The sequence below is a fragment of the Sminthopsis crassicaudata genome, chromosome 4, assembly GCF_048593235.1.
Source record: "Sminthopsis crassicaudata isolate SCR6 chromosome 4, ASM4859323v1, whole genome shotgun sequence".
Taxonomy (NCBI): domain Eukaryota; kingdom Metazoa; phylum Chordata; class Mammalia; order Dasyuromorphia; family Dasyuridae; genus Sminthopsis; species Sminthopsis crassicaudata.
In genome coordinates, this window is record NC_133620.1 from 393,823,459 (window position 1) to 393,838,595 (window position 15,137).

General features: G+C 34.1%; 1 protein-coding gene across 2 annotated transcripts in view; it reads left to right on the forward strand.

The window, feature by feature from the left end:
• Positions 1-15,051, forward strand: part of KMO (kynurenine 3-monooxygenase) — a 43,914-nt gene extending 28,863 nt beyond the window's left edge. For both annotated transcript variants that reach the window (XM_074262507.1, XM_074262508.1), the window contains exons 9-15: positions 1,397-1,518; positions 3,102-3,249; positions 5,222-5,279; positions 8,493-8,575; positions 9,465-9,566; positions 9,660-9,719; positions 14,396-15,051. In XM_074262507.1, coding sequence (XP_074118608.1) covers positions 1,397-1,518; positions 3,102-3,249; positions 5,222-5,279; positions 8,493-8,575; positions 9,465-9,566; positions 9,660-9,719; positions 14,396-14,560 — 738 coding nt within the window. In that variant the 3' untranslated portion in view covers positions 14,561-15,051. The remainder of the gene's footprint in view (positions 1-1,396; positions 1,519-3,101; positions 3,250-5,221; positions 5,280-8,492; positions 8,576-9,464; positions 9,567-9,659; positions 9,720-14,395) is intronic.
• Positions 15,052-15,137: the final 86 nt, after the last annotated feature.

Sequence of the window (15,137 nt, forward strand, 5' to 3'; positions counted from 1 at the left end):
TAGAATCAGACATAGAAAATGAAGTCAAGTGGGCCTTAGGAAGCATTGCTAATAAGGCTAGTGAAAATAATGGAATTCTAGCTGATCTATTTAAAATTCTAAAAGATGATGCTGTTAAAGAGCTGTACTTAATGTGTCCACAAATTGGAAAATTCAACAGCTGCTACTGGATTAGAAAAAATCAATTTAAATCTCAAGCCTAAAGAAGGACAATGCCAAGGAATGTTCAAATTACAAAATAGTTGAACTCATGCAAGGTTATGTTTAAGATTCTGCAAGGCCATAGCAATATGTAAATTGAGAATTACCAGAAGAGCAGGGTGGTTTTCAAAGAGGCAGAAGAACTAGAGACCAGATTGCTAACATCTGCTGGATTATGGAGAAGCAAGGGAGTTTCAGAAAAATTTCTACTCTTGCTTCATTGACTATACTAAAGCCTTTGATTGTGTGGATCACAGTATAAGATGTGGCAAGTCTTAAATGGTAGAGCAGATTATCTTGTCTCCTGAGGAACCTCTATGTGGGTCAAGAAGCAAAAGTTAGAAGCAAACTTATAACAATTAACTGGTTTAAGACTGGAAAAGGAATATAACAAGGCTATATATTGTCACATTATTGATTTAATTTATATGCAGAGTTTATCATATGAAATACTGGGCTGGATAAATCAAAAGCCAGAATTAAGTTTGCCCTGAGAAATATCAACAATCTCAGATATGCAGATGATAACTTCTCTGATGGCAGAGAGAGAAGAATTAAAAAGCCTTTTGATGAGAATGAAAGAGGAGAGTCTAAAAGCTCGCTTGAAGCTTAACATTAAAAAAATTAGCAACTGGTTCCATCAATTCCTAGCAAATAGTGGGAGAAGAAATAGAAAATGTCAGATTTTATATTCTTAGATTCAATAATTACTGCAATCAGCCATTGTAGCAATGAAAACTTCAAGAGATAGGGAGTTGGTGTACCATGTATGATCTGTGGAATCATGAAGAGTTAGATATAACTGAATGATTGAATAACTGAATATATATACGTACATATATATATATATAGATATAGATATAGATATAGATATAGATATATATATATACACACACATATATCCCCAGGATATCTTGTTAATATCCCCAAGAAACAAAAGGGGAAAAGAATAAAGGAAAGGAAGTTCAATTCAGTTCAAAACTGTAACTTAACTTTCTGGATAGTCAGGTACATTTTGGATAGTCTGGGGGGAAACTACTGAACTATCACAGTTTTGAGTTAAGAGACTATATATATTTAGGATTCCTCTCTGACACTAGCCAAGATTACTATGACTTGGTGCTATCTCTTCAATGACTACATTTTCCAAATCCCTGATTTCTTTGATATGTAAGGTACCTTCATCTTTTCACAGAACAAATCCTTTACCTGTACTTTATTCATGCCTTTTGAAGATTTTGAAAAGCTCACCACAGGTAGTGATGTGCTGGATTTCTTTCAGAAGTACTTCCCAGATTCCATCCCCCTAATGGGAGAGTAAGTGTTATTATCCACAGTTGTATATTCTGGTTCATGAACTTGAGTTGTATCAAGCAAGGAATTTTAAACTCTTTTCTCTATTAGTTTAGATCAATCATATAATCACCAGGATTTGAACTTGCATTAGTGCTCATACCTGAGCAGATTAGTGAATGTCTGAGTAGATTGTGGGTTTTTTGTTTTTTTTTTTTGATGAGGAATTCTGAACAATCTCCAGATTCTTCCCCCAAAAAAATTCTCTAGAAAATTTTTTTTGCATGTACTTTTTTTTTGCGTGGAATATGGTGATGTTGTTGATCCTAGTATCGGCAATTTAAAACTGGAAAGATCTAAAGAAGTTATCAGTTCAATCTTGTCAATTTTGTGAGAAAACTGAGCCCCAGAAGGATAAACTAACTTGCCCTGAAATCACATAGGTAGTAAGTAGCAGAATCAGAATCTGAATCCAGATCTTCTGGCTCAGTATTTCTTCCAGGATACTACATATCACCTAGGTTTAGAAGAACTAGAAGGAATCTTAGATGTCCTAATTCAGAACCCTCATTTTATAAAGAAGGACACTTCTTAGTTCCAGGGAGTTCAAGGGATTTTTGTAAATGATTAGTGCCAAATTTGCTGTAGGTCCAGATTCCAAGTGGAGTGACCATTCTATTACCAATTCATTTTTATGTAGCCAAGAAACAAAGTATGTGGAATTGTGCTCCATCCATGGATGTGTGTTGTGTGTCTTGAATGTGTAATACAAAAAGAGGGACAGACAGAGAGTCAGAGTAAAAAATTTACCTCTGAGATTGAGATAATCTTTGACTGAGATTTAAGAGATTGATTTCCTCTTGATATTACAGGTTTAGAAGTAATCATTTCTTATTGTCTATTAGCACATAGTAAATGTTTAGTGAATACTAACTGTGGGATCTGAAATTGCTGCTGATATTGGGGCATTTTATTTGAAATTGTCAACCATATAGATATGTCATTGAGAAGTATGGGGTGTAATGATAAAATCACAATACATGCAATCAAGGTGACTGAATTCGAGTAAGACAATTTTAAGTAAATCACCTGATCACTCTGAACTTCATTGCTTCATTATAAAATGTGGATAGTAATACATGTACTATGTCTTTGGCAGACTTGTTATAAAGTATGTTATTTGTAAATCTTAAAGTTATAAAGTATATTATAAACATCAAAGCAGTCTAGAAATTGTTCTTTCATGGAAATACCAAAATTGAAATATTAAAATAGCTAGATTGAAATTCTCAAAATATATTAATGAATTAGAAAATTGCATAACAGGGAAATGGCTGAAACTTAATTTGGTTCTCAATCTCAGCCTAAATATATTTGCATTCTAACAGACATGGTAAATACCTGTAGGTAATTATAAAAAGAGCCACAGAATACCAGAGCTGTGTAGAACTTTAATTCTTTGCCTTTTGTTTCTTCATTAGCATGCCAAGGTACATTTAATGTGGCAAAGTCATTAGGCTTATTTATAGTGAAGCAAGTTTCACCAGGATGTCTACTCTGATGCTTCATACTAATTCATGTATGTTATGATTTTTGCCCCTTGGAAGGGAAGCACTGAAGCAAAATTATTTTCTGCTGCCAGCTCAACCTATGATAGCTGTCAAGTGCTCTGAATTCCACATTGGTTCCCATTGTGTACTCATGGGAGATGCAGCACATGCAATTGTGCCCTTTTTTGGACAAGGCATGAATGCGGTAAGTTCCCTTTGTTAAGTGACTGAAGGCATCATCTCAAGCAAAATATCCCACTTACCCGATATCCAAGCCTTGGATTATTCACATAATCCCCAAGAACTAGTTAATTAGGTAAAAAAAAAAAAATCATCCCAACCAGTCATTTGTCAGAATGACTGCCAGGCAACTAAGTGAAAACAGTTGAACTGATAGCCCCAAGTAAACATGGCTAAAAAGGTTAGCATGGGGAAATCACAGTACAATTTTTGGTTCAATCAGAAAAATGAATGCACAAGTTAGAATTTTTTAATTGATCTTTTTAGCAACTAAGGGCCACATGTTTATATATACATGTATACATATATTGTCACATAGGTATATTACATATTATATATATACATATATATGTAATAGGTATATACATATTATGCATTTACATATATTTTATAAAATCCAAGTCTTGCATGGTAAACCTAAGGAAAAATGTGACTCTGTTTGTCGGGATTAAAATTTATACCTTCTATGAAAACTCAGTGTTCTTGTTGGAAATTTTTTTTTTTTGGAAAGGAAATAAATAATTGAATATGACCAAGATGGTCAATGAATGAATACACTATAAATTATAAAAAGGAAAACAAGTGAAATCATAATGGGTACCCAAAAATAGCTTCTATAGAAAAACCAAGAAAGAAAAGAAGATAAAATGAAACCTAAATCATGAATTCATCAGAGAGATTTAAAACAGGGGCAAAGACAAAACACTTAAAAATAAGCCTGTAAAGGAAAGTGTTTGATATGTATTTCCATTATTTCTATATGGATGTATTTATTATCTATTATATGTATTAAATATGCTACATTGTTTGGATATATATAGTATCCTTTCTGGAAGCCAAGGATTATAACACCTAAGACATAAATGCTCTACAAATTGGACAAAATCACATTGAAACAGTCTGATACAATGAAAAGCACTTGGAATTTGTAAACCAAGGCTCAAACTCTGCCTCTGAAATTTACTAGCCATGTTGTTAGTGGGCAAGTCATTTAATGCCTCTGAAACTCAGTTTTCAGTCACTGTTTTGAGAAAAGTGCTTTGTGAACCTTAAGTCCCTTTATGAATATGGCACAGTTTGTAATAATTAGAATTGCTGAAATAATCATGATTTACCCAAATGCATCTAAAATCATGAAGTGTTCATTTTATAAAGATTAGTCAGCCCATTGGTGTAAGTGGTGAAGATTAATTTCGTTTTCAAAGGTCTACCCAGTTGATGAATATAGGCATTTTTTGTAGTTCTCTTTAAGATAAAAGATATTAAACAATTAGCCAAAGGTCATATTACATTACAACTAGCGCTGTGCACCCTTTAAGAGCTGAGTGTTAAATTTTCAGTGTAAATTTTTACACATCAGACACAAGCCTACAAATAAGAGTTTCACATATCATCTTGTTTTCTAGGCTTAAGAAAATAATGGAGAAAATGTTAATAAGGCAAATTATACTTTAATTTTTTTTTTGGAAGAACTAGCTGTTAAGCCTTTATCAGCACACCTCAGCTAGGTGATGCCATGACTCTGGGCAAGTCACTTAACTCTGCCTCAGTTTCCTCATTTGGAAAATGAGATGGAAAAGGAAATGGCAAACCATTCCATTGTTTCTGTCAAGAAAATCCCAAATGGGATCATGAATAGTTGAACACAATTGAGCAACAAAACAGCAATTAAATATCTGAGGCAAAATTTGATCATCCTTTATCCGAATCCAGGATCTTATTTACTCTACCTATCTCTTATTTAATGCTTTAATAGTCTTTGTTAAAAACAACCACAGCAACAACAGAACAAGATGAATAAGGATCCAATTATGCTTCCTTGAGTAAGGTAGGATTTATGTAATTTAAATTTACTTATTAAAGAAGGTTTGCATATGTAAGAATCTGGTTAACTTTTATTATTGCCATTATTATTATCTTGGATTTATCTCTTTCAGGGCTTTGAAGATTGTTTGGTATTTGATGAGTTAATGGATAAATTCCATAACGACTTAAGTAAGTAAATCCCTTTTAGACAGATTAGTGAGAGGGTGCTTAAAATCAGAAATGACACAGATAGCTTCGATATGATAGGCATCCTCCTGTGGCATGTATTTCTCACAAGAGCCAGCTAGCTGCTCAGTTAATAAAGCTGTAAAATCTCTGGGTTGCTACAATTTGTAGAAGAAAAGTCAGTAGTACCACAGCTGTCTTTTATTTTAGTTAGTTCCCTCAAATTCTGACTTTGCTAACCACTATGAAAGTGTTTTTTGGTAAAATTTAGAGATGGCGAGTTTCTTGGTTGTGCTAAACATAGCACTTCTACATTCTTTTTCTAGTAGATTGATACAGTTGGATCCTAGAATGTAGATTTGATACAGACATAAAGAAATTTGACCATTTTAATCTAGTGATACCTACTAAAAGTATATAAGCAAGTTTTGGATATGTGAAATCCATAGGTGACCTCTAAATCTCATTTAGCCATCAGTTTTGTCTTCTACTATCAATTTTATTTTTTAAATAATAATAGTAAAATAGTAATTAATGTGTTCCACTACTCTTCTTGTCTCTAAATGGTAAAACACTATCCCACAGAGAAACAAGCAAGAAATTAGATTTATTCTGCCTAGTATCAAGTGAACAGAACTAGAGTTATTGAAAATAAAGTTTAAGGAGATGTTATGGATCAATGCAAACAAGAACTTTCTGACAATTAATGTTTTCTTAATGGAATGGTCTGGCTTGTAAGAATGGATTCCTCATTAACAGATTGTGCTCAAGCAAAAATTAGATGACTAGCTGACAAGAGTGTCAAGGGGCTTTGAATATTGGAGGCTGGACAAAATGACCTTCAAAGTTCCTTCCATCCCTAGGAATCTATTATTCTGGCACAAAAAAATATAAAAATAATCTATTTATATTAAGGATATAAACTGTTTGTATTATGGATAACTAGCTTCTCACTACATAACTATATACTGGCCTGGAAATTAAATGAGGAAAAAGATTTGTTTACAGAATTTTTTAAGAGTGACTGAGAAATTCTAGGGATTGACCATGATGAAACAGGAAATATCTAAATTAACATATTTAGCCCTGGAAATCTCTGGGAACTTTTCTATGTATAACCAGATACAGCTCCAAAGAAGAGAAGGAGGCAAATTTTAAGTCAATATAAGGAGAAAATGATCAATGTGATTTTAAGGATTCTTTTAAAAGGCTTCAGGGCACTCAAAGTATCCCTCCCCTACTGGTACTTAGAATTTTAATATTGTAGATTACAGTAGATTTATATCATATAAATTTAACATACAGGAATTCAACTATATATATTTTGAAGAAGAAAAGAGGGAAAGAAAAAGGGGGGAAAAAGAGAGAGAAAAAGGGAGAAAAAGAGAGACAGAGATGTAGTGTGCAAAAACAGATTTACACTATGAGGCCAGTCTTCTGAAGGAGGTCTGTCCCGTCTGAAGGACTCCCAGCCTTCCTAAATGAGTCCTCCCAAAATTATTATAAAAAAAAAATTCAATATTGTTATAAAAATTGTTTTGGCTTCACACTTCAGAATTGCTTCCCTTAACCTTTTTCTTCTATCCTTCTGTTCTAAAACTCCTTAATGCCAGGGATCCAGAGCTCATTCTTACTGTTCTATTCCTTTTTCCATGATACCATCTCTTATCTGATTGTCCCCATCTCTGCATCCCAAATACCTGCCCAGCACTATCTCAGAAAGCAGATAATAGCTAGTCAGTGACCCTTTAGATGTTGGGAGGTAGGGCATAATAGAGGGAACATGAAAAATAAGAGGAAACAATAGTTTGAGTACATTTGGGAGGTAGGAGTAATTTTCTTAGGGTACAATTCTGATTATTCCTATATTACCTCTAGGATTAAATATAAACTCCTCTGCTTTGTTTGTAAAGGCCTTCACATCCTGGCCCCAAACTACTTTTCCAAACTCATGCATTACTCCCTATCTTATATTCTACAATTCAGTCCAATTGTCCTTATTGATCCTCACAAATGGCATAGTTTATGCAGTTTTATAATCACTCTCTCTTGTGACTGAACTGTCTTCTCACTCTATTTCTGCTTTTTAGCAGTTTCCTTTACACCTCTCTATAAATGACAGATTCTGCATAAAACTTTGTTTATGATATCTCTAGCTATTAATGCCTCTGACTCCATTAATGTATATTTATTTTGTATGAGAGACAACATGCTAACCCCTGAGATAGGAAGACAACGTTCAAGAACTATCTCTGACACAACTGCCTCTGTGATCTTGGGAAAATCATCTAACCTTTCAGTGCCACAGACATCTCTCTAAGACTGAGACACTCAAGAATCTTTAAGACATCTTGCAGAGAAGGCACTGACCTGAATTTAGTAAATGAGCTTCCTCACATGGGAGTTCACTAGACCAGGGAAATTTCAGGCTTGGTCATTATTCCCTATATTTGTTGTCTCCCCTGTTAGAATGTAAACTCTATGAGGTACTGTTTCTTTTTTTGTCTTTGTAGTCCATCCTTCTGGCACAGGGTCTGAGCAATTATTAGATGCCTATTATTTAAGACCCTTTGCTACACAAGAGTTGGGATTCAAAGAAAGGAAAAAACAGTCTTTTCTCTCAAAGAACTCACAGTCTAATAGGAGAGGAGGGATTTTTGTAGGCAAGACAATTGCAGCCATTGAAGAATAAGACTCCCAACCTTTGTGGAACAAGAAAGATGGTGAGGATTAAATGGTAAATGATATCAGGTAAAACTGTCAATCTAGTTACTAATTATAGATGCAGAATAGAAGAGAAAAAACAGAAAAGTCTGGTTTAGCAGTTGAAAATTAATATCAATTGTAGTCTTTTATGTGAACTGATTATCACTGGTAATTAATTACTATGAAACACAATATATACATATACACACAAGTATAATTAGAATTCTACTAGATAACTGATTTGATTCTAGATAACTAGATAACTAGATAGATAACTAAGTTTTGATTCCAGATGATTTATGTGCATATACTCTTATCTTCCTACTTTGTTATTCATATAATGTGGGCATCTTATAATGATTAGTTAATAGTTAAGAACATTAGTTTTTTATGGTCCAAATATTAGTACTGTTTATACAGTACTAACAGCCAAGCACACTTTAAGAACCTAGCACTTTTAAAAAGAGCTCATTTTGATGACATGATTGAATCATTTTGTTTGTTTTCTAGGTGCCTGTCTCCCTGAATTCTCAAGACTTAGAATTCCAGATGATCATGCTATTTCAGATTTGTCCATGTACAATTACATAGAGGTAAGGGAAGAAGTCCCTTAATCTTGAAAGACTAGAAATTTTTGCTTCTAAGGAGTGATTATCCCTCAGCTTTTCCTTCTTCCTTTACTTATGGTATTTTTCCCAGTTTCCATTTTTGTCTTTAACACTGTAAATTTATAAGAAAAGGGGAAAAAAAACTTAATTCCTCTGAACATTTCTTAAGAGATAGTGATAATTGCAAATTTTATATAGATTTAAATTTTGCAGAGAACTTCACATATTTCATCTCATTTAAGTTTCACAACCATCCTATGTGAAAAGTCTTATAGATATTATTATCCTTCTTTTACAAAAGAAGAAAATAAAGATTAGAATAAATGACTTGCCCAGTTGGTGCATCCTAAATCCTAAACTAGGATTTGAACTCAGATCTTCTTAATTCTTAAGTCAGGCACTTATTATGTTACTTAACTTTTACTAAACATGACAGAATTTCTTTAGCTATTCTGTCTAGTGCTTTGTGGACTCTGGTTTAAGACATATACTCTCCCTCATTATATGTGTGAATATATATATTTGCTTTAGGTAAAAGGAGATGGGGGCCTGAAATAATGTGATATCCATATGAATGGAAATATGACAGATTTGGTGGAATTAGAAATAGCAAGATTTGGCTACTGATTGGATATATGGAGAAGGGTGGCAATTAACTTGATGCTAATTACAGGCAGCTAGGTGGTTCAGTGATAGAACACTAGTTCTACAGTCAGGAGGACCATAGTTCAAATCAGATCTCAGACACTTCTTAGCTATGTGACCCTGGGAAAGTTAACCCCAATTGCCTCAGCCTAAAAATAAAAACAAACAAGAGTAAGAAAGAGCCATATCAAAAAGCACTGTCAAAAAAGGATTCTTACATTTGTTTTAGATGCGAGCGCATGTCAATTCAAGATGGTTCATCTTCCAAAAGAACATTGAAAAATGTCTTCATGCAATTATGCCATCTACCTTTATTCCACTCTATACCATGGTAAGAGTTGATCTAGATAATATTAGATTATTTGTATTCTTTTTCTTTTTAAGGAAAAAAATACCTAAAGACATTCTTAATATTTGCTTATAGGTCACTTTTTCCAGAATACGATACCATGAAGCAATTCTACGGTGGAACTGGCAGAAAAAGGTGAGAGCTTCCGATTTTCACCATTCTAAAGCAGCTTTGTTGTTTCAGAGTCACTATATCATGATGACTGGGAATCAAGAAAAGATAGATTCGATTTCCACCTCCAACAAACTTGGAATGGGCTGATCATGAGCAAGCTACTTAACTCTGATAGACAGTTTTCTGAGGCTACAATTATATTTGGTTTGCTATATGTACAAAGAAGTTGCTCTTCAACATAGAGCCTTGATATATAATATATATTATTGCTTCATATATATGCCCCTATCAATGTCTCTTTCCAAAGAAATAGGAAGTAGAAGTATTAAAATTTTGAGCCTATCCTCTTTTCCCTCCCTTCCTGAGGCAAATGAGCTTAAGTGACTTGCCCAGGGTCACACAGCTAGGAAGTGTTAAGTGTCTGAGACCACATTTGAACTCAGGTCCTCCTGAATTCAGCGCTGGTGCTCTATCCACTGCACCACCTAGCTGCCCCGAGGCTGTCTTCTTAAAATTGAATTGTGTGCGTTGAAAATTAAAATGGTTTTGCCCATGAAAGCATCTTGATTATTGGGACAAATCAGAGAGAAAAGCTAATAGAGTATTTGAAGGGAGAAGTAATGAAAAAAGTCAACAGTACATTGAATGATACCTTATTAATTTTGTAAGTTGAGTCAGTCCTGTGATTGGCATCGTACAAGTATTTTTTATATTGGCTCATTAAGTTTAGCTATGGTTCAAACCACCATGTTCCATGGTTAAAAGGTATTTAAATAGTTTTGTAATGTCATTAAAAGAAAAAATGTTCTCCCTCAATATACAGAGTGTGCCAAAAGTCCTGGTGGTGTTTTAAGTTTTAGTAGCTTAAATAATCACCCATTCATCCATCTAATTTTGGAGGCAATCAGGGGGTCCATACATATGCTAAATAACACATCCATTTTTTCCCCTAATTTGACATTTTTAAAATTTCAAATTAAATTCAGTAAATCTGGAAGTTTCAGCCTTAAAGTTCCAAAACAAACAAGGAAATAAAAAATTCACAATTCTCTATCACCTTATCCCTGGGTTACATCTATATCCTGGAAATAGACAGACAGATTAGATAAGATAAGATGCATAGATAGTTAAAGATATACAGACGTATGTTTAAAGTAGAGATATGTAAGTCTACTGGACAACTAGATGGCACAGTAGATAAAGTGTCAGGCCTGGAGTAAGGTAGATTCATTTTCTGGAGTTCAAATCTGGTCTCAGATACTTACTAGCTTTGTGACCCTACAAAAGTTACTTAACACTGTTTGTCTTAGTTCCTCATATGTAAAATGATCTGGAGAACAAAATGGCAAATTACTCCAGTATCTTTTACCAAGAAAACCCCAAATGGGGTCATGAAAAGTTGTATATAGCTGAACTGCCACAAGATATGTTTATCTCTATTTGTCTATTTAATAGAAAAGCATATCTAAAATTTTATAAACTTTCTTTCCTATTACTCTGTTTCTGAACCAATACAATGTGTAAGCGCTACTTAATAAAAGAGCTTTTGGGAATGGAGTGTGAAAAATTGTTTTCCAAGATCACACAACTCAGATAAGACTAATTAGGCTTAGCCATCTAATCAGTTTGGGATGCAAATTAAACATCATATTGGGGTTCCTGTTCAAGTGAATCATTCCAATCTACTTTCAGCATTTCTTTGGTCAAAAGGAAATGTTCATTAAAAATTGGCTTGAATGGGTAGATAGAACTATCATAAGCTGCTAATCTTGCATTTAAATACATAGCATCTTAGAAATGAAAGTCTTTACTTGAAATTTCTGATTATTTAAGGAAAAAAATTCTTTACTTCAAAAGATCTTCGATATGAGTACCTCCTGCTAATGATCTTCCTTGCACTTATCCTAGACTTTCTCAGAGAACAGAAGCACAACCTATTACTGGATGGTGACAGTTTGGTTAGAACTTGTCAGCCTTTGAGAAGCCAGACCTTCTCAAAACTGGTTGTTGCAATGAAGCACAGAAGGTGTATATCTTAATGGAGATTTAGGTCAGTTAAGAAATTCAGGATTCAATAGCTTTATATTGAATGATAACTTGGTAAAAGTATGCAGATAAAAAAGTATTTTGTTGTTTTTTGTTTTTTTAATGAAAAAAGGCCTTTGATAAGGGCCCTTTGACTCTGTCGAAAGTGAGTTTGTCATTTTAAACTCAGAACTGGAAGTTCAGAATAGTTAATGTTTAAGCAATCACAGAATATTCTTCTAATATTTTACCAGGCCTAGGAAGCAAGTTAATTTATTTTTTTCTGAATATGTGCATTGATATTGATTAAGCCCCAGTTTCTACTTAAGAGACATGATAATTCCCATTTGATTTTATAAGTGAGTCTTGATCATCAATTAAAATAAGTTGAGCTTGTACATATGTCCATACCAGCACAGCTAAATCAATGGGGATCATGTTAGGCCAAGTCTGACTATCCTGACACATGAATGCAATCCCAGGGCAAAGATCACAAAGCTTTGGTGAAACAGGCTGAGTCAGGCAAAAACCAGGACTTTAGTACATCCTGGCTCTTATTTCTTGTTCTAGAACTGACCTCCCTGGCTTCCTCTAATGGATTTCCTACTTCACAATTCTTCCTTTCCCAGGGCCTGTGTGCCATCTCCTCTATGTTTGGGGCTCCTCATTATTTAAGAACCCCAATGAGTCAGGGCAAAACTCCAGATTGGAGACTTTCTTTACTTTCTAACCTCAATAAAATACTCTGCATTTTTATGCTTTCTAATTTTTAGCAAGGAAAGTCATTGTATAAAATTATTCCTGATTAAATAAAAACACTGTTCTTTCAGCCAACATGGTTCTACTACATGAAAGTATTGTGTAGTGGTAAGAATCCTAGATTTGCAATTGAAAAAGCTGAATTCTACTCCTGGTTCTGCTAGTAATGAGTGACATGATTTTGGGGTTAGTCATTTTGTAACTGGGGTCTCCATTTGTTCTCTAAAATGAAGGGCCTGATTTTTGTGGTCTGTATGAATTGCTTTCTATAGAAAAGGTCTATATGGAATGAATCCATTAATGGGAATATCAGAGAACCAGAGGAATCCAGTCAAGGGGAGGAAATTGTTTTAATCAGATCTTTTGATAATTTCAAATAATGTTCCACACCTATTGGGCTGGCCTTGTACTTCCTCTCTTCTCTCTTGAGAGTCTTCATTTACCTCAGGTCCTTAGATCTCTCAGATGTGGTTCTAAAGCTCAGAAAAAAAGGCTATCAGTTCAGATTCTGCCTGAATTTCCCAAATCATAGTCAGGACTCAGTTTTACTGAGTGAATTAATAGCTCCTGCCAGAAGCTGCAGTTATTAATGCAGTAACTAATATGGGATATCATTTACCTTGTAAAAGATGTGGGAAACTAAATGGCTGAGCAACCAGGCCTGGGGTCAAGAAGATTGCTCTTTCTGAGTTCAAAACTGACCTCAGACACTTACCAGCTATGTGACATTGGGCAAGTCACTTAACCTTGTTTGCCTCAGTTTCCTCTTCTATAAAATGAGTTGGTGAGAGAAATGGCAAATCACCCCAGTATCTTTACCAAGAAAACTCCAGATGGGGCCGCAAATAATCAAATATGACTAAAAATGTGTCATAAGTAAGATAGGCCATGAAATTTGATTAAATCATATGTCTAAATGATTAAAATGAAACTGTCTTTGAATTGGAAAAATTCAGTCAGTTTGGCTATTCCACAATACTCTCTCACCTCCACCCCATGACAGATTGGAACCATTTTCCTGTTTTATTGATTTTTTTTTCCTACATAAGGCTCTGAATTAACCTCATCATTTGTAGACTTACCCTGAGAATTTGCTTTACTAGCCTAAGGCAATGTGTCTATTTTAAAAATCTGGTTGGGGAATGTGCCCTGCATCACAATAAACTTCCAGTTCATTTTCTCTGATTCTACAGTTTTATGCAAGCAGGTATAGCTATTGATTAATTAATATTAGGTTTACATCCTTACAGTAATTTAGCAAGCTCTTAGGCCAGTTCTTTTCTACCCAAAGGGCAGAACTAAAGATACTTTCCCTTGTTCCTGCCTCTGGTTAATTTGGTTGAGTACAAAAGGAAGTTGGTTCCTAACCAAGCTTGCTAGACTCAGTGTGGTTACTTTGAGTTTGCTGAACTTCTTCACTTGGATACCACAGTGATGAATAGATAGGGACATTTTATACAAAATGCTTGCAAGATATTAGTACAAGAACTGCTTACTTTATATAGCAGGCCTTAGAATTTACCAGAATAAAAAAAATATATTTACTATACATCTAAGTGTCTAAGCACTGGGGGAAAGCCCAAACTAGATGTTTTCCACCATTTCTTTCAAATTTAATATTCTATGATTTTATGAACCAAAGACAAGATTTCTGATCTTTGGTAGGAGGGATAAGACATATGTCTAGAAAATGTTAATGAAAACTAGAGATATGTTCGAGAGAAAAGCTTGGGAAAATGAGAGAAACCTTGAATTAAGTGTGCAATGCCTCATACATGGTAAGAGTTTAATACGTTTGAAGAATTGAATTGTTAAAAGGAAAATCACAAGCAAAAGCCTTAGGAACATAGTTTTCTCATCAGATTTTGATTTCCCATCAACTTAAACCATAACAACACCGTCTTTTCTTCTAGGTTATAAACAAAGGACTCTTTTTCTTTGGGACAGCAACAGCCCTGAGTGGTACCTGCTTATTTGTAACTTACATGTCACCAAAGGTCCAACTGAAGATGCTGTGGAACTGGATCACTTCCTTTAGGAACACCGAAAATCTGTTTTTGAAACTTCCATGGAATTAAAAGAGTGAATTCTAAATTGTTATATTGGCTGTTAAGAAAGAAGGTTATTAGATGATTGACTTCTTGGAAAAGACATCAGGCATTCACAAACATATTGACCTTTATAGCCAACTCACCATTTGAAGGGGGGCCTACAAATAATAATGCAATTGTTCTTTAGTGCTATTTAAAAGCTTGTTTTAAAAACAGATTTCCCCTCCCCCCCTTTTTAAATTGAGAGCACTGGAATGATTTTTGGAACCTCAACTCATCACATTGTCTTGAGAGTCCAAAATCATTTAATGAAATCCTTCCAGAAATTTTAAACTTTTGATTGAATTTCAATAGATTATATATAAAAACTTTATAGTAAGGTTCTGGTACATTACCAACCTATATGTTAAGTATAGTCTATTATATATTCTGTAAGACCTAATATTAAGTAAAGTATTTCCTTTGTTAACACCATCTGTGGATTTCTGTCATGGAAATAAAAAAGGCAATAGAGCAGATGTCTGATTCTTCCTGAACTATGGGAAGACCTCTTCTCAGCTGTTTTTATTCATACCTATCTCTTTGTAAAAATGAATTGGAATTT